Consider the following 18,024-nt stretch of genomic DNA (forward strand, 5'->3'; position numbering starts at 1 on the left):
AGACATTAGGGCAGCTACCTTGCACTTAACACTACCTTAACACTTTCCTGTTGAGTTTTCTCTTTTCATTTGAGAAAAAAAAAACACACACACTAAAGAAAAAAAAAGAAATAGAAAAAGATTAGGAAGGGAAGGAAGTATCTTTAATAAATCTGTAGATTGATAATTGAGTGGTGTGAGCAATATGTTTGGCCTGCAGGTGTCAGGTTTGCTCACAATTTGACCAGACGCTTTTGTTTGTTTGGATTATTGCAGTCCAGTCCAGAATCCAGTATTAGCCTCTCTGCCCTACTCAAATTATTTTTGCACCAAAATAAAAACAGGCCTGTTTTGACAGCTTTTCCCTGAATGCTGTAGATTTCAGCTGGAGGCCCAGATGCAATTTACAACAACACAACAAAATCTCATCCCCAGAGGAATTGGACCCTGCTTCTTTGGATTTAATCACAGGAATAACCCTTGTTCACCTTTCATAATTGAGCAGTCCTCCTGCATTAGCCTCACCCTTGTTGCTGAGGCAACTGGGCAACCTTAGAAGATGAAATAAAGGGGTCTGACCACCTCAGAGAGCACAGGTCAGTCCATATTTTTACATCAGGGGGGTGAGCTCACCTTGGGAATTCACGTCAAGCTGAGTCCAGTCTGTTTCTTTGCTTTCAGACCCACACCTTTTCACACATGATAGAACAGGAGCTGAGGATTTTCAAGGGAAGACTGGGGAAAAGGATGGAGCTTTAGCTGTGTGGGTTTGAAAATAGGCTTATTGTTGAAAAAGCTTGAGCCAGGGTATTTGAAATTGGCAAGTTGCACAAGTGTATAACCCCCACCCCACCCCCCACACACACACTCACACATCATTGGTGAGACATTTAACCAAGGATGCCGTTTAAGGGACTTCAGAAAATTCTTATACAATTTAATGTTAAAGTTTGACTGAGATATTCTCTATGCACTTTTTCTCAGCCATGTGTTTATTTTTGTCAAGCAAACTGCTGCTGTGTTTCATTTATTTTTTTTTCCCCCTGAATTTGATATTGAGGGGCGTTGGGATTAGAAACCTTTGGACATTAGAATCATTTCATCTGTCACTTTTACAGTTATTATGTTACATGTCTTGTGATCGTGAGAATCTGCCATTTCATTTGTGTACTGTTGTGTGCGTGACACAGTGTAGCCCAATTTGGGAATCAACTGAAATAAAAAATAAAAATAAAAAAAACCTCCTGACAATGGAGTGGAATTAAATCATACATATTTGAAAGTATATCCGGAACTCTACATGACAAGTGGTTAGTTGCACCTGCACATAACGCTAAGAATCAGCGAACAGGTGTACCTGCGTCATTTTATAACATACAGGTGGGAGAATCCGGGATATGAGTAAATATTTCTTTCAAAATAAAAGCGGAAATGTCATACGACGCATTCACCAAAACCGTGTTCGTGAATAGTGGGTTTTATATTGAAGCTCACAGCCGGAACTTGTGATTCATGTTGAAGCAAACTTGAAGTCATCTCGATCGCTGAGGCGACACGGCTCTCTCTCTCTCTCTCTCTCTCTCTCTCTCTCTCTCTCTCTCTCTCTCTCTCTCTCAGAAAAGGACACAGCATGACAACTTGCAGAGTTGTACTCGCTGCCGCGTCGATAAGGAGGGAGTCGCAGATGCAACCGAGTGTTAAGAGGAGAAGAAGAGTCGTGGAGGACCCTCGGTGTCGGAGGTGGTGATCCAATTTAGACTTGACTTTACTGCCATCTCAAGTCAGGGAACAGAATTCCTGCGGTTGTGGGATAAAACGGCTCCCACGACTCACCTCACCTGAAGTGTCCCTTACCTTCCCCGGCCAACGGCTCCGCTGGAGGACTGAGGGAAAACCACTTGACAGTCTTTGCCCGGGGCGAAACAGAGCTCATATATATAAAACTGGGAGAAGGACATTCACATACCAAGAAGTGGAAACCGACTGCATCAACCATGGAGGTCTATGCTACTTCGAGGAAACTTACTTTGCTGTCGTTTACCTTTCTGTGGGGGCTCTCAGGTCAGTGAAGAGTTTCTTTCCTCATTTATTCACAGCTATATACACATGTTTTTTCATACACCGAATAATATTCCACACTTTATATATATAATACAAATATTATACTGAAAATGGGGCTAATGATGTGACCCTAGGTGACATTCATTCAATACCTGGGCACTGAAACCATATTTTCATCCAGTTTATCAGCAAATCAAAGCAACAGTCTATTTTGTAGCACCATTTTAAAAATATCTCAACATTCCATTCCATGTATACTTCGATCAATGGCAGTGAAAGCATCCAGATATTAGTCATAATCATAACTAATGAGGGAATGACAGAGACAGTCTGTTTCTGGGGGTTCTCTCCTGTATGTGTGCCAGAGGATGAAGGGGGTGGATTTAAAGCTGAAACACCTGTTTGTTTTTCACAGGATTTGAAACAAGTGTGTTACACATGATTATGTCTTCCAGGGAAGAATAATCCCTTTATAGCTGTGGCAACATTGGCTCAGCCATCACTCTCTCTAGCAATGTATTAAACTCCTACTTTCACTGATAGCTGTACAGTACATGCAGCCTACTTTTCCCCTGCCATCTCTTTGATTTTGAAATTGGGGCACGGTGCAGCATTGCAAGTATTTTGCAATGTTTTAAGAAATGAGAAGTTCTAAATGATTTATTCAGGTGAAATTTTTAATAGAGTTATATTATTAAGATTTGTCATGATTTTTCAGAAGATAGGCAATCAATTGTTTTCTTGAGACAAGTTTTCTTCTTCTCAAGAGGCAGAAACCGAAATCTCCATCAGACTGCATGACTGGAGGTTATATAAAGGCTCATACTTCAGATTTAACAGAAAACCACCCTCCTTAAATAGCAACAAGAGATTTCTGAAAGTTCATATTCAACTGGTCATGAATTTTGAATCATCATTTTACCACTGGTCTTGTCCCATCTCAACTCTCAGTATAAACAGAAAGTCAATTTTTGCTGACGGCAGTCTAGCATTCAGATTTAACCTGACCATAGACCTCTCTCACGAACCATCCTACTTTCATATGGAAAAAAAACAGGAGATATCCATTTAAGTTCGAGGGCTCTTTCTGCTTCAGGTGAGTGCATATTAGTTCCGAGAGACAGGCTGGTGACTTTCATTTGGCCCATGAGACAAGCAGGAGCTTCACATTTTGCCTGAATTTGCTCTGGGCTGCACAAAGCCCGTGTGTGCTTTTTTAGCACTGTTGCCAAAACAATCACTTGCGCTGACACAGGTAATCTCAGGCTGGCTTGTTAGATCCAGAGGGAGGGGTATTACCTGAGAAATGCTGCCTTTTTACCACCCAGACCCCTCTGGTGATGTTATATGGTGTAGACATTTCAAGCCGTGATTGGTAGTAATGCCTTGTAGTGACTAATCTGGAGTCTTAACAACAGGCTGTAATTCAGTGTCACAGTACAACAGGACAATACAAGCACAGTAGCTGACCTTGACCTCAGCATTTAACTGATCAGTCACCCTGCAGGTGTGTCCTGAAAACACTGAGGGCTCAAGATACAGAGAGGAAATGTTCATGAATAGCTGCCTGCGGCAACAGGAAAGCTGTGTGCTCCTTGAGTCCCTGATGTTGCCAAGCGCGTTAGAGCAGGAAGTGAGCAAACGTCCTCCGACAAATAAGATAAGACCTCTCATTGGCGTTTTAGTCAAAAACCAGAGCAGTGCAGAATGTTATCAGACTGTCAGTGTCAGGAGAAATGAATGAGTGATAGTGGTCATCTTAAAAAAGTCACTTGTATGTGTGTTTCAAATTAAGAGCTCTTCCTGGCTCATTTGTATTTGAGGAGAGAATTGGGAGCAAAGTCATAGTAACGTCACAACAACTAGTCTATTAGGTGGGTTCAAATGTGAGAATCTGCTGCTTTTCTTTACAAGCTAATTGAATATTTTGAGGTTTGGACAGTTGGTCGAATAAAACAAAGAAAGACATTTGATGATGTCATGCTGGGCTCTTTGAAATTGTACATTTTTTAAACTATTTTCTAAAGTTATATAGACTGAGAAATTGCTTGATTAAATGAGAAAAATATTCAGCAGATAAATAATGAAAATTAACTTACAGAATAAAATTGAAGATAGAAATAGAATATAATAAAATATAGTACATTTTACCCACAAAGCTGGGGTAATCCTGTACATAAAGAAAAAATGAATCACCTGCCAAGTGTACCTGAGACCTACACTGTGTCCTGTATGTATGTATGTATACTGGCTAATGACTTCAAGCAACACTTGAATATTGTCTTTTCCCTGTTTGTGTTTCCCCCCACAGTTTTAAGCTTTTTCTAAATAATAGTTCCTAGTGCTTCACAACTGCATGAACCCATTTTAACTGTCCTGGTGAAGTTGTGTTTGGATCAGCTAATTTGATTACATTAGCCTAGGGTCAATAGGCGGTGTACCTAATTATGTGCTGGATTGTAATAGATTAAATTAATCAGCCCTACTGTAATTTGTTCTTAGACAGGTTAACTCAAAAATCACATAAAGGGATAATGAGCATCGTTTCACTCCTGCCAGTAAACATGTGGAAGACATTCTTCTATCTGTATTTAGGGTTTTATTCACAGAAATGTCAGGTACAGGCCCTCTGATTGGTGTTATCTGGACAGCCTGATTAGGAACATAAAATATTCACTTACTAAATATATGCTAGGCTGACTCAAACACTAAATTGTATCAAGAAGGGTTGAGATCTCAGCACCCCTGCTGCTACCACAAATCATTTTTGTAATCAGAGGCTGATGATAAGAAATAGGCAAAGATGATGTGCCATGTTGAGACGTGTCTGAAAGTCTCTGATAGCCAATGCAGGCCAAAGGGACGCATTAGCCATCTGGACATGACAATATGAGGTGAGAGATGATGAATAAGAAAAAGCATTTGAAGAAATGATTATAATAATGATTTAAAAATATGGTAATGATGTTTGGGGAATTAAAGATGTACTTGTACTTATTGGTGTCAGGATAACCTGTACTTCAGCAGGGCGGAGGAAGGCAGTCTAAAGCTAGGCGAGACTCCTGGCCATCAGCTTAAATAGCCTCAGAAACTATAGTTGAGATTATTACTTTCTATAACTGAACACTCTGCCCCTTAAAATGGAGAGCTGGTCCAGACCACCTGGGTGGGTGTTATTCTGGCAATCTAACAATTTTTAGGAAACCAGCTGGAAATGGTTTTGCATTGACACTTGGTCCCCTCTAGTGGAAATCTGGACAACCCCAGTTGGTACTATTTTTAGGTGAACCCACCTCCAATAAAATGGTCAGTGTGCATCGGAAAGAGGTACTTTTTTAGTTCTGGCATTAGCATTGTGTTTTAGTGTTGTGTGTGTGTGTGTGTGTGTGTGTGTGTATGTGTGATGTGAAGGCATTTACATGAGCACATGCAATAATCATGAAGCTAGATGTCCCTTATCAAAGGCCAGTTGTTCATTGCAATAATATATAAGCCATGCCTTATCTCTTAACCAGCCTCTGTACAATTACTTTTCTATTCTGGACACACCATCTGGCAAAAGAACATCTTCATTTGTTTTCCAGGTGAGTCCTGCAATGGACTTTACTTATTTAACAAGGTCAATCCACACAAGCTTCAAAGGGTCCAGTGGGATGGGGGGAGAGGAAAGCCGCTGCCGCTGCTGATTTTCTATGTCAACTTTCAGTGATTTAGAGCCGTGGGTGAGAGGGCTACACAGATTATTTTTAGCTACATGTATTATTTTAACACATGGCCACTTGGGGCACTGATCCTTCCCCCATTATAACATAACATGTGTTAAGGCTTGGCATGCTTGCTTACTCTATAAATGACAATACGACAACATGGGTGTGTTTCCTGTTTCACTCCCTATTGTTTCCCTGACAACTTCATCCCAAAATATATTATATGTCCCCTAAGACTGCCAAAGGGAGAGCCATGGAATGCAGTTCATCCAACTTACAACTGTAGCCTTATCTCTAATTGCCTATTTCTTAGAATAATACCAAATGGATGTGCGGCAAAGCCCCTATCCACTTTGAGCTGGGATTATAGCAGTTTGAAGCCCACAGTCCTCATGTATGTGTCCCCAGCAACTGGTGCAATTTTGATTTGAGGAAGGAGATTGAAGGATTTATCAGTACATGTAATGACACAAAAGTACAAAAGTGCACTTTTCCCCTCACAGAGAGGCAGTTTGCTCTCCAATCGTTAGTCTGTGCAAGTGTGCCAGTGCCTCTTGTAATCCTATGTGTTTACACCCACTGGCACTCTGTACAAGGCCCAGGAGAACAAGAACCTGAAGGGAGATTAGTGCAGGTTCAGCCTTACGGTGATGGATAGAGCCGTCACTGTGCAAGAGACATCATACATAGCTGAAAAATCTTACCAGCGCTTCTGTTTTTCAGTCATTCTCCTCATATCCTGTGAGACCTCACCTTTTTGCCAGTATCTTATTGGCCTATAATCTTACATCATTTCTAGCCACTAATCCCCAAGTCTTGTTTTTCATTTTCCAAGTCTTTTCATTTGCTATGCATATCTCTGTGTGTGGTGTGCATTTCACTGTAAACATTTTGTGTCTCTTTGTAGTGGTTTTGTATGTATTTGTGGCAGCTTGGTGTCTTGTATTCATTTTGCATCTCTTAGTGGTTATTGAATGTCTCATTGTTTTGAATGTATCTGTGGTTTTCTTGTGGCCTGTTGTATTCTATTCATTTCCTATCTCTTTGTGGGCATTTTTCATCTTTTAGTAGCCATTTGAATTTTCATCAATAAATGTTAAGTGTCGTTTTAAATATTTCCATTGATGTTTCAATCTTAGTTTGATTCTAAAAATACTGCATTTAAGCCTGGGGTCACATAAACACCTTAATCTAATTATATTACCTTAATTAAAGTCACTTTCACAGGATTAATGCTGTGATTAAAGAATGTGGAGCACTGCAGTATTAGCTGCATTTTTAAAGAGTGCTTTGACCTCTCAAGACCATGTTCAGGCTAACCATTAGAGGTTTGAGGAGTTGCAACTCCTGCCCCACATTTGCTGACTTACTACTATTTTAAGTATATACAAACAGTCATATTTTTAGTCTCAATGTGGGATAAACTGTGGGAAAGAGACGTAAGAGTTACACAGGTAGTCATGTATGTTACATAAGTATGTTGCTTGGTGATGTGTGAGTCTGTTGTTGTGACTTTTGTAGACAGACGTGAAGACAGGAATTTAAGAATTGTCCTCCCAGGCAAGAGAGTAATCAGTAAATTATCAGTAAGAGCAGTAATAAGACAGTTGTGTACAGGTAAACATACAGTGTGAGACCCGGTGTCTCTGTGCCAACTTGACATGCACTGCATGTTTGGATGTGTTGGATGTCCCTTTCCTGGGTTTTCTGTGACGTCCCATCTCCATCCATAGACCCAGAAGGAAGAAGGCCTCCTCTCAAGGGTCATGAGAAAGGCACTGGGCGACTTTCCCAACATTCTGCCCTGGCCTAGGGACTCTTAAAGGCACAGACACACATACTTTCCTTACTCCATCTTTCTCCTTTTCAGTCTGTCTTTTTCTCACTGTCCCTCCTCTTCATCCTTTCTTCAAACAAAGGAAAGGCAAAACCATCCTTCACACATGGGCAGAGTGATTGTACATGGGTGTTGATATTTTACCCATATGAGTGATTGATGCTTGGAAAGATTCCTGCAAGTTCTGTTAAAAATCTCTTGTGGACAGTAAAACATGGTTTTGTGTATTGTTTTGTATATTGGCTACATAAACAGAGTTATTCCCAGCTGATGTTTGCCTCTGGCAGTTTATGGACAATAATGGTTTCATGTAACAAGGCATTATGTATATAAATAAAGACAAGATATTTGTATATTTATAGAGTTATTATGGTGATTTCTGTAGGTCTGTCCTAAGTCATAATGGTGACGTGCTGCTGAATTGCTCCTCACAATGCAAGACTGCAGTGTCAGCCTCATACCCAGCTCCTGTAATTTAGGGTTGCCTGTGACTCTACTTTAGCCAGGCTTTGACAGTACACTGGCTAATGACTATTTACAGCCAAGAGAGCCACAGGAGGTTTATCAGGTGGCTCTTTAGGCCAGTCTGGCTGCTTTGCTGGATGTTCTCCCTCTGCTCTCAGCTTCACATCAGGCTGCTGATGTTGAAAATCTCTTTTCCTATCTGCCTGTGGACTGAGTATAATGGTAACCATTAATAATAACTAATAATAGGTTACTGACTTTTTGCTCAGCAGAGATTAAACCGGCTTCAAGCACTGTAGAAAGATCCTAATTGTAGGTTAAATATATGTGAGTACCTGGTACCTGCAGTGGCACCCTGTTAATCATGTCTTTTAAGCATGTGCTGTCTGGTGCCTGCAGATCACAGCTGAAACACAAGGGGAACGGTTAAATAGGTGTTTTTAGCATTATTATAAACAGTATTCATAATTACAAGTTAGAGTTAGCAGCCATGAGAGCTCTCAGTAACAAGTGTAGTCAGAAATGATGTGAAATGTATGTCTCTGTTTGAAGGACCCAATAACAGCACTGATATAAATAAAATAAATTAAGACTTTATTGTAAAAGGTTATCAGGTTTTAGGTACATGTTGGGAAAGCTGTTGGAAGTTTTCTGATATCTGAGCTTGTGGGAAACAGGAATAGTTAGGGGGCATCCCAATGTTGTGGCTCTAACCTTTGGTTGTGTTGTGTAGTGCCACAAGGACCACACTTCATGGTTATCTTTTAGCACTTCATTGCAAGGCACCACAGATGGCAGCAGCATAATTTCCCTGGAGTTTAGAGAAACAAAGCATTCGGCATAAATGTTCCCACAAAAAAGTCCAGACTGGAAAGAGAGTAAAGAACATAATATGCACGCTAAGATAAATTCAGTTCCCATACTAAAAATAGCAAAGTATAAACCCGTATACTAGCAGTTGTAGACAAACAAAATATTCACCAGTAGAAGCAGAAATGAGCTCTGTGCTGTTCTATTTCCACAATACAGACACCTGGCAAAGCTCATTGGTTCATATTGTTATTTAAAATAAACACTTACAAATATATATTAAAGTGATTTCTGCAGGACAGTTAGGACACCTATTAGTTATATATGTGTCATACAAGTTTTATAAAGCCAAGGTTTCTGAAGTGTTTTCAACCCATAGGGGTCCACTGTCAACTGTTTTATGAGTTCTGATACTGCCGCAAAGCTAGCCAAGATGACATTACTGTGAACAAACACAGCTTGCTTTCATTGCCACTGACAGATGTTGCAGGCAGAAATCAACAACCACAACCACACATCCTCCTGACCTGTCCCTCAAAAAAAAAAGAAAGAAAAAAAAAACGTTAATAAAGCCATGGACAGACGGGAATTGAGGGCATGGGCTTAGACAAGATAGGCTGTGTTAAATTATTCTTACTTGGAGGTACTTAGGTGGGGGTGGGGGTTAAAGCCTGATGCACTTGCGACTTCAGGGACATTGACATAATCCTGGTTTTCGTCTTGAAGTGTTTAGGCAGCTGGTAATCACACACTGCCAATCAAATAATCATTTGTGAGCTGCCTGCTGTACACTTTCAGTAATAGGTGTATTACCATCACACATCAGTGAGCCCAGATGGAAAAGCCGGCGTTGTATTTTCCTGCCGCTCTCATGGTTGAATAGAAGTACTTGTTTTCTTTAAGAAAGTGTCCACTAGCCAGAAAAAATGACTTTGATTTGTGCTATTGTTGTGTTCAGGCATGTGGTGGATTATAAAACCATTAACATTGAGGTTTCCCTCAGGACATTGGCTAGCACCCCCTGTCCCTCTAAATAAAATTAGTTTAGTAACCGGGGGGGTTGGGGCCAGTTAAAAGTAGCATTAGCTGCTGACGCCACCTTTGCTTGGCTTACTTGTCATGTTTTTTGTTGATGTTTTTTGCATTACTTGTCATGTGTTGACTGACTGTTGCTTTCTTAAATGAGTAGCAAGGTTTTTTGATGCTCCTAGCATGCAATGTAAAGAATCTAGGCAGCATTTATGGTAATCCAACATTTTGTTTAGTGTGGGACTGTTGTGGGTGGCATAAAGCAGTTTGCAATTGGACAAACGTAGCCAGCTAGCAGTAGTGGGCTTGTTTTCACACACTGACACATGCTGGAGGCACAGGAGTGTAGGGAGGGAGTTATTTATAAAGATAATACAGTCATTGATTTTTTTTTCAATATGACTGTTAATGCAGAATTTGGTTTGGATCTGGAGGTATGTGTTTGTAAATAAATGTAGCCTTGTCATATTGGTTTTCCAATATATATAATAATACCGTGCTCCTTCACTCCTACTTTTCTCATTTTGAGCTGTTGCTCTGATTAATTACAGTGATGTGAACAGGTGATGTGATCAGTCAGTCACCTGCTGAGTGGAATCAGACAGATGCTGACACATCTCATCTCACTATCAAAGCAGTTACTAAATGACAGTTTGAATGCTCATTAATTACATGACCTTTGTTGTGTGATGAAGTGTCACTGCTCACTGTTGCAGAAGCTCAGTAAGCATATTATATTCATTCTACTGATACTATTACATTCTTATCACAATCGTATCTATTGACTGATTTGATTATCCACATCATGGCTGACTAAAGTTAAGTTGCAAGTCGCAGGATGTTGAGTCACTTTTATGTGGAATAGCGGGTATCCACCACCTACTCAGGCCTAAATTTATCATAGTAACAGCAAAATAATGATTAAGAAGAGAAGAGTCATATTAGGAAAGCAGTACTCTTTTTCACATTGCTTTGTGAAGTATTCGGGCCAAGTATTCACACACACACACACACACAGAAGAGTAGTCTTTTTTGCACAGACAGCAACTGACACCTGTGTACTGAGAAAAATTTTTTTGACATTAGCAGAAGTTTAATTGGCCCAGTGAAAGCCAGATGGAATACTTGGGTATGAGGTGACAGTGGCAGCAGGCAGCTATGTGGAAAAAGTCATTATAGTCACACTATTAAGCCAAGGCCTTTAGGGCAACTGAGCTGTATTGGTGTTCTCAGCGAAGCAGAACAAGTGAAGAACCATTAAAAAAGACAGTAGGAGACACGAGTAAGGGATATGCCTCTGGTCTCCTTCAGACATTGCTCAGGGAAAAACCCTCATGACATACTCGGACACTGCTAAATATCATGTGTCAACAGCGTGATGTACAATGTTCACCTGGAGGTGTGTTTGATCCAGTGTGGTGGTTGTTGTTGTAATGACTTTCCTTAATCTTCCCTCATCTACAGATTTCCTGTATTTACTGCTGTATGTATGCATGTATTCCTAGATAGATAGACACATGACACATGATATAATATGACACAGTCCACCCATTTGTGTATTTTGTTGAATAGCTGTGAACTTGACTGTGCTCAGAGTGGGAGGCGTACAGATCAAGGACTAGTCAAATTCAGATCTATTTTGAGAGGTTTCAAACATAAAGATCAAATTAACAATTTGAAACATTTCAAAAACTTTTTTGTAGATGATATATCTTTCAATTAATGTACCAGATGCTTTAAAGAGAAACATCTACCATCAGATCTTTGTCAGAGTCATTTTAATGTATGCAAGCTATCAGTCGGAGATCGTCTTTAAAGGAATAATTGGACAATCTTGGAAATACGCTCATTTGCTTTTTTGCTGAGTGATGCTTGAGAAGAAAGATACCAGTGTCATCTCTGTACGCGACATATGAAGCTACAGCCAAGAGATGCTTAGCTCAGCTTAGTCTTCCAGTCAACCAGCTACTACTCACAGATTGGGCAAATTAGATAAAGTGTGCAACATGTACATGTACATTGACAGTACAGATCATAGTATACACTGATCAGCCAAAACATTATGACCACATATGCTGTTCATCTTTTACATACTGCCAGAAAAGCCATGGATTCTACAAGACCTCTGAAGGTGTCCTGTGGGGTCTGGCACCAAGATATTAGCAGCAGATCCCTTAAATCACTGCAGATCAGATTTGTTCCAGCATATTCTAATGCTGGTTTGTGGTTTGTTCCTCCTTGGACCACTGTCAGTAGATACTCACCACTGCTGACCAGGTGCACCACACTTGCCCTTTCTGAGGTGCTCAGGCCCAGTTGACTTGCCATAACCAATACGCTGACTACAAGAACCAGCTGTTCATTTATTGTTTACTGTCTCAGACCTTGATATGTACCAACATTATTCACTTCATCTGTGAGTGATCATAATGTTTTGGCTCATCTGTGTAAATTTCAAAAGATACTTTATATTTCAGTGTTGCAGGATCAGAGAAAACCCATCATAAACTATAGAGTATGTAAACAATATTCTAATTTATTTATTAAAAAAGATTTGGGAATAAATCCCTTAAGCCCCCTTGTGGCAATTCTGCCCCTCCTGCACAAGGATTTTTTTTTTCTCCTTGGGAGAAGGTCATGTAGTGGAAACTGGCTTGGTTGGTCCTAACACCAAATTTCAAGTGCACATTGGTGATGTAATTGGTCATGCATGCAACCCTGCTGGGAATGTTTTCTTGCACACATGACATTATTAAAAAATCATCCCCCTCGGCCCGAACACTTGCTCTGTGTGCGGTGCACTGTTAACTGGAGAAAATAGAGCTGATTTCATTTGGTCTGTCATTGATCTAGTCCGTAGTACTAATTTACACCCCACAAACTACAGCAGTGGTCTCCACACTGCCAGAGCTCAGCTCACCTGTACGTGATTTGAGATATGAATGAAACTGGGGCCTTTCATGAAGGACAAGGTTAAACCAGGGTTTTTCGCAGTCTTGATCCTTAAAGTCCGGTGCCCACCAGCATAGAATACTAGCCTCTCTAGCGATCACGTTATTTCAAAAGCTCATGTCTGTGATGTTCCACAGGGCAGGACCTCCTGTCATCCCAGCACTCACTGCATTAAATGTTCTTCTGTTCCCTTCTGCACCAGAGAGGCCATTTCATTAATAACATTCGTTGCCAGTGTTTACTGACAGTAAGACTGAATTATCTGTTAAGAATGTATCTCCACTTCATTCCATTCGTTTTCTGCTCATAAACATTTCCATGTCTTTTAGCAACATTATTACATCTCTTCCTCTCCCTCCTCCTCCCACTCGCTCTCTTCTTTTCCTCTTCATCTTTTCGTCCAGCCCTCTTCCTCTTGCTCCCTCTCTTCCTCCTCTCCTTTATCCCATCTCTCCTGAGGGCTGCAGCTCCAGCATCTCATCAGCATCAGTGTCTCGGGTCAGCTGGGAGGTTTAGAGTGAAAGGGCTTTGTTAACCAAGTGTATGTGTGTGTGCGTGATGTTGTTGTTGTTGTTTTTCTGCACATATTATGTGTGTGTAGTCCCTTCATCCTTTCCTTCACTTTGTGTGTTGGTATATATATATATATATATATATATATATATATATATATATATATATATTAGTATTCAATCCCTCTTCTTCACTCTTCAACACTTTTATGTGTTTACACTTTACTCCTTCAAATCATTTCTCCTTCCTTCTCTCTTCACTCTTCATTGCTCCTTTCCTCCGTGGGTGGTGTATGTAACTATAAGCTCTTATCTATTTTTCTGTCACACACAGCTACACTCCAGAGAGAGCTCAGTTGATGTCATTATCTCAGATAATGGCCCAGAGGTGCAGCCCCCCCACACCCCCAACCCCAGTCTTCACCATGCTCCACCATATACAGTATAATTGCTATTTATTATATTGCTATCTCCCACATCGCTGCCCTCCCCTGCACTCTCTTTTGGCTAATGCAGCCTCACTCATGAGAGTGGATATGTTTTAATATGCTGCTAATATGCTCCTTTTTCAATATGCAGAGGGATCTCCGCCAACACTGTCATAATTGGATTTCTCTTTCTTCATTTTTGGGCCAAGTGACAACAGCCCTCAGAGAAAACATGTTTGCCATCATCAGATTAAATACCAAACTGTTTTTAACAAACCATTACACAAACGGACAGTAATTTGCACAGTTTTTTCCACAACATGTCCTCCAAAATGAACAACATTATAAGTTCTTTGTCCACATCCTCTAGAAGGAACATCATTTGTCTGTGTCTCTCATAATTGTTAAAAAAAATCACTGTTGAAATATAAATGTTTTTTTGATGTGACAATGCTATAGTTAAGGTTTGTTTACTCAGTATCTACACATGCTGTAAGGTGCATTAGCAGAGCAGCAGCTTCAGTCATCTGAAGTAATGCTCAAGCACTGAATTGAGAGTGGCAGTGTTCAGAGCCCAACACATAATCTCTGTAGTTAAACAAGAGAATAGACTTGAATCTTAAAAATCCACTTTGGGTCACATTTATGTGCATTTAGCACGAGTGAATCATGAGCTGTTACACAGCCTATGTATACAGCTTAACTGATAGAAATAAGGGTTGATCAGAAAAATGTGGCTGAAACACCTCCTGTGTGGACAAGCTCTTAGATTTAGGTACAAAAATGACTTTGCTAGGTTAAGGGAAACATTGTAGTTTGGGTTAAGTTGACCTCTTTGTTAAGGTTAGGGTCTTTGTAAGTTCTGAGTCATCCAGGTCATGATAGTCTTTAGTGCTAGAGTTGAAGACAGCTGGACTTCTTTTAGTTTCTTGAAGATGTTTCACCTCTCATCTGAATGGCTTCATCAGTTCTAAAAGTTGGCAGGAAAGGCCCAGGTATTTAACCCTTGGTAGGGAGCTGTTGGCCCATCCTGTCGTCATGTGAGTGTTTAGGATCACATGGGTCGAGCTGTGAATGCGGGTTAAGTCATCTAGGATCTCAGGACTGCGTTATAGGTGGCCACCTCTGTTTAGTGATTGTAATACCTGGGTCTTCCCAACCATCTTTTAGAACTGATGAACACTTTTGAATGAGAGGTAAAACATCTTCAAGAAACTATAGGAAGTCCAGTTGCCTTCAACTCTAGCACTTAAAACTAAGGTTAGGGGATCTTCATTATCCAGCTTACAGTTAGGGAGCAATTATGATCATCCTTACAAGAAACCAATGGTTTGTCGACCCATTCATCCATCCCAACCTCCCTCCTCAGCTGACTTTTTTGCCCTACAACAATGTCAAATGACTTCGTTCTTTACTCATACCATATTTACTATGGCTGCCAGAGGATCCTGTCACTTGAACATAAGCACCAGCTCATTTTAGGTTAATTGCAGAAATAACTGATGCTGTCGTTCTTCTTGGGTCTCCTGCTTTTCAAATTGGGCCGTATCGTTTGGCACAAATAGTTGTATTTCTGTCCTCGCAGGGACACTTCCCCTCACTCACAGTAAATTTCCTCACAAGGCACTGATATCCACTCCTCTGGCCCAGCTGTCCTCACATGCAACCATTGTTAATTGTGAAAGTCACCAAGGATTTGTGGCCCACTGAAAGGCTACATCAGTTTCCTTGCAGTGCTTTTCTGACGTAAGCTCTATTTTCTGATTCTTTTGCCAAGAACAATAGCATATAAACTGATATATAACCACAAGACAGGAAAGCGCAAAGGAAATACTCACTTTGAGAATGCTGTGTGCTGTGTTGAATGCTACCCTTCTCCTAAATGTCACTGTTGCCTTTGCTGTATCCCCTTCTGCCAGGCATTACCCTTCCTTGATTCATCTATCCTCTCATGTATCTGTATGCAGCAGTACTACTGTACATGAGCTGTGAAGTACAGTACAGCAGAGGCACAGAAAGCCCCTATAATCTCCCCTGCACATGTGTTTGAAGAGGTGGAAGTTGCTCAACTGAATGCTAAACAGGATCTATCAGGATTAAGTCTGGGTTTGAAGCAGTTTAGCTTATTGCTGACTCTGTTTCACTAGCAGAAATTTGGAAATGCTTGCCACTTGAACCACAAAGCGACTTATTTCTCTCATGTTGCGAGACTGTGAGACTGTGGCAAACCTGGGCTTTTTTTTTTTTTTAGTCAGCACCAACAGACAGAAAGCCTTTCAGCTGAGTATCATCATTGATGTTTTGAGCGTTCATTAGTTACTGGTCATTACGTTCACTGATTTCCTGAGGCCAACCATCCGTGAGAGCCCATTAACCTCAAACATTAAGAGTAATTAGGCAAAGTGCTCACTTTTTGTGCAGAAATTTTCACTCGGCAGATTTGTTTATGTGGATGTATGCATGACATCCTGGAGGCAATAGGCAGTCTACTTTAGAAAGGCAATTGACCTCTTGGTGCTCTGTTTTTGTATTCCCAAGAAACTTGAGTTCATAGAAGCTGTGATGTAGACTTGACTTCATGAAAGAAAAGGATATTAAAAGGGAAAAGGATGAAACCACTGCAGCTGTAGTAGTGCTAGGAGAGATCCTGTCAGATAGTGTATGCCACACTCACATGCACATATATACTATATGTACATACATGCACACAAAGGCCTTATTAAATGTCTTCATCACACTGTCATATGAAATGAAAATCCTCATTTAGATGCAGCATGTTTTTTGTCCCTCTTGTAGACCCTGCGCTGCAGTTCATTCTCCCTTACTCTTGTTGTACACCCACTCACCGTTTCCACAACACCCCCGCCAATTCCCTCGATGGGAACACTTTAATCATGGTGGCAGATCCATATATCCCCACCCCCTCCATCCATGTGCTCTCTCTCTCTCTCTCTCTCTCTGTCTCTCTCTCTCTCACACACACACACACACACAATCACTCACTCATCTTAACACATATCGTCTGGGAGGACGAAAGGCAAGCCCTGTCTGATCCATAATCGTTCTCTCGAGTTTCCCCCCCTGCGTACCTCCTCCCCTATCACAATCATCAGGAAAATAACTTTACAGATTCCGTTTAATAACAGCATTGGCACGCACACGGAACCCTCAGAGGAATACTAGTTTCTGTCTCATCTCTCCTCCTGACACTACCTGTCAGTGAGCAAGACATCACACAGCAAGGCGCAGGAGAAACGATCAGAACTCCCCTTAACCGCCGAAAGTTGTCGCTCATCTGTCTTTTACCTTCTTCCCGTGTTAAAAATAGACCCAAGCTGTCAAATGCCAACCACAGTTTTTTTTTTCTCTGTCTCTGTCTCTCCCTTGCTCTCCCTCTTTTACTCACTTTCCTCAGCTATTCATAATTCGCTGGCGGCAGCAGATTTGTTGGTCATTACGAGCCACATGACAGGATCATGCATGGCTTGTCAATATAAACTGTTTACCCATTTCTCTGCATGTCAGTCTCTGCTAATATGTGCACTTGACAAGGCAGTGTGCAAAACAAGAAGGAAAACTGCTGATGATATGAAGTGAGTTAGGCACAATTACAAAGGGAAGGAGCACGGACACATCTGTGACACTGGCTGTCAGTTGTGTGTCAGCTTTTGACAAAATCTTCTGTATGCAAGTCATCAAAGTAACATGAGGCAACTGACAAGCTTCGGTGCTGTGGTGCTTTGGTGAAAGGTGTGAAGTTAGGAGTGTGATGTCATTTTCTGCCTATGTAATAAAAAAAAAAAAGTTGGAAAAAGTTCTACAGCTTATATTACAAATTTCCCACAGCTAAAACCTGTCTGACAGTAGAATGTGAAGCTGCTGATATAATTTGTAATATTTATAGAAATGTGAGCACACAGTAGTATAGTTGCATCAGAAGTAGATTCACGTGTGGTGTTTTATTTAACGCGGGTGTCCTGTGGGGGCTGCAGCCTGCCTGCTACCATTTTAAATAATCATTTAAATAATGAACACTTTTTCTTCAAGTGCTTGTATTTATTTCAGTCTGGCAGTTTTGAGCAAGTCAGCAGGAGCTGAGCTTGTTAAAGTATCTTATATCTATCAATAACTGATAATCCTGCTGTAATACCAGTATTATTATTGCCAGTATTTTTTCCCAGACATGTTTATTATGTAACTACTGAAAATGAACTACTTCTGTCAGTTTTTTTGTTCATTTATGG

The 18,024-nt window shown here is 40.6% G+C and overlaps 1 protein-coding gene across 1 annotated transcript in view; it reads left to right on the forward strand.

Moving 5' to 3' along the window:
* Positions 1–1,599: 1,599 nt before the first annotated feature.
* The window catches only part of esama (endothelial cell adhesion molecule a), a 53,865-nt gene continuing 37,440 nt past the window's right edge, over positions 1,600–18,024 (forward strand). The window contains exon 1 of the mRNA XM_018691977.2: positions 1,600–2,040. Coding sequence (XP_018547493.1) covers positions 1,974–2,040 — 67 coding nt within the window. The 5' untranslated portion in view covers positions 1,600–1,973. The remainder of the gene's footprint in view (positions 2,041–18,024) is intronic.

Source organism: Lates calcarifer, linkage group LG20, assembly GCF_001640805.2.
Source record: "Lates calcarifer isolate ASB-BC8 linkage group LG20, TLL_Latcal_v3, whole genome shotgun sequence".
In the NCBI taxonomy this organism is placed as follows: domain Eukaryota; kingdom Metazoa; phylum Chordata; class Actinopteri; family Centropomidae; genus Lates; species Lates calcarifer.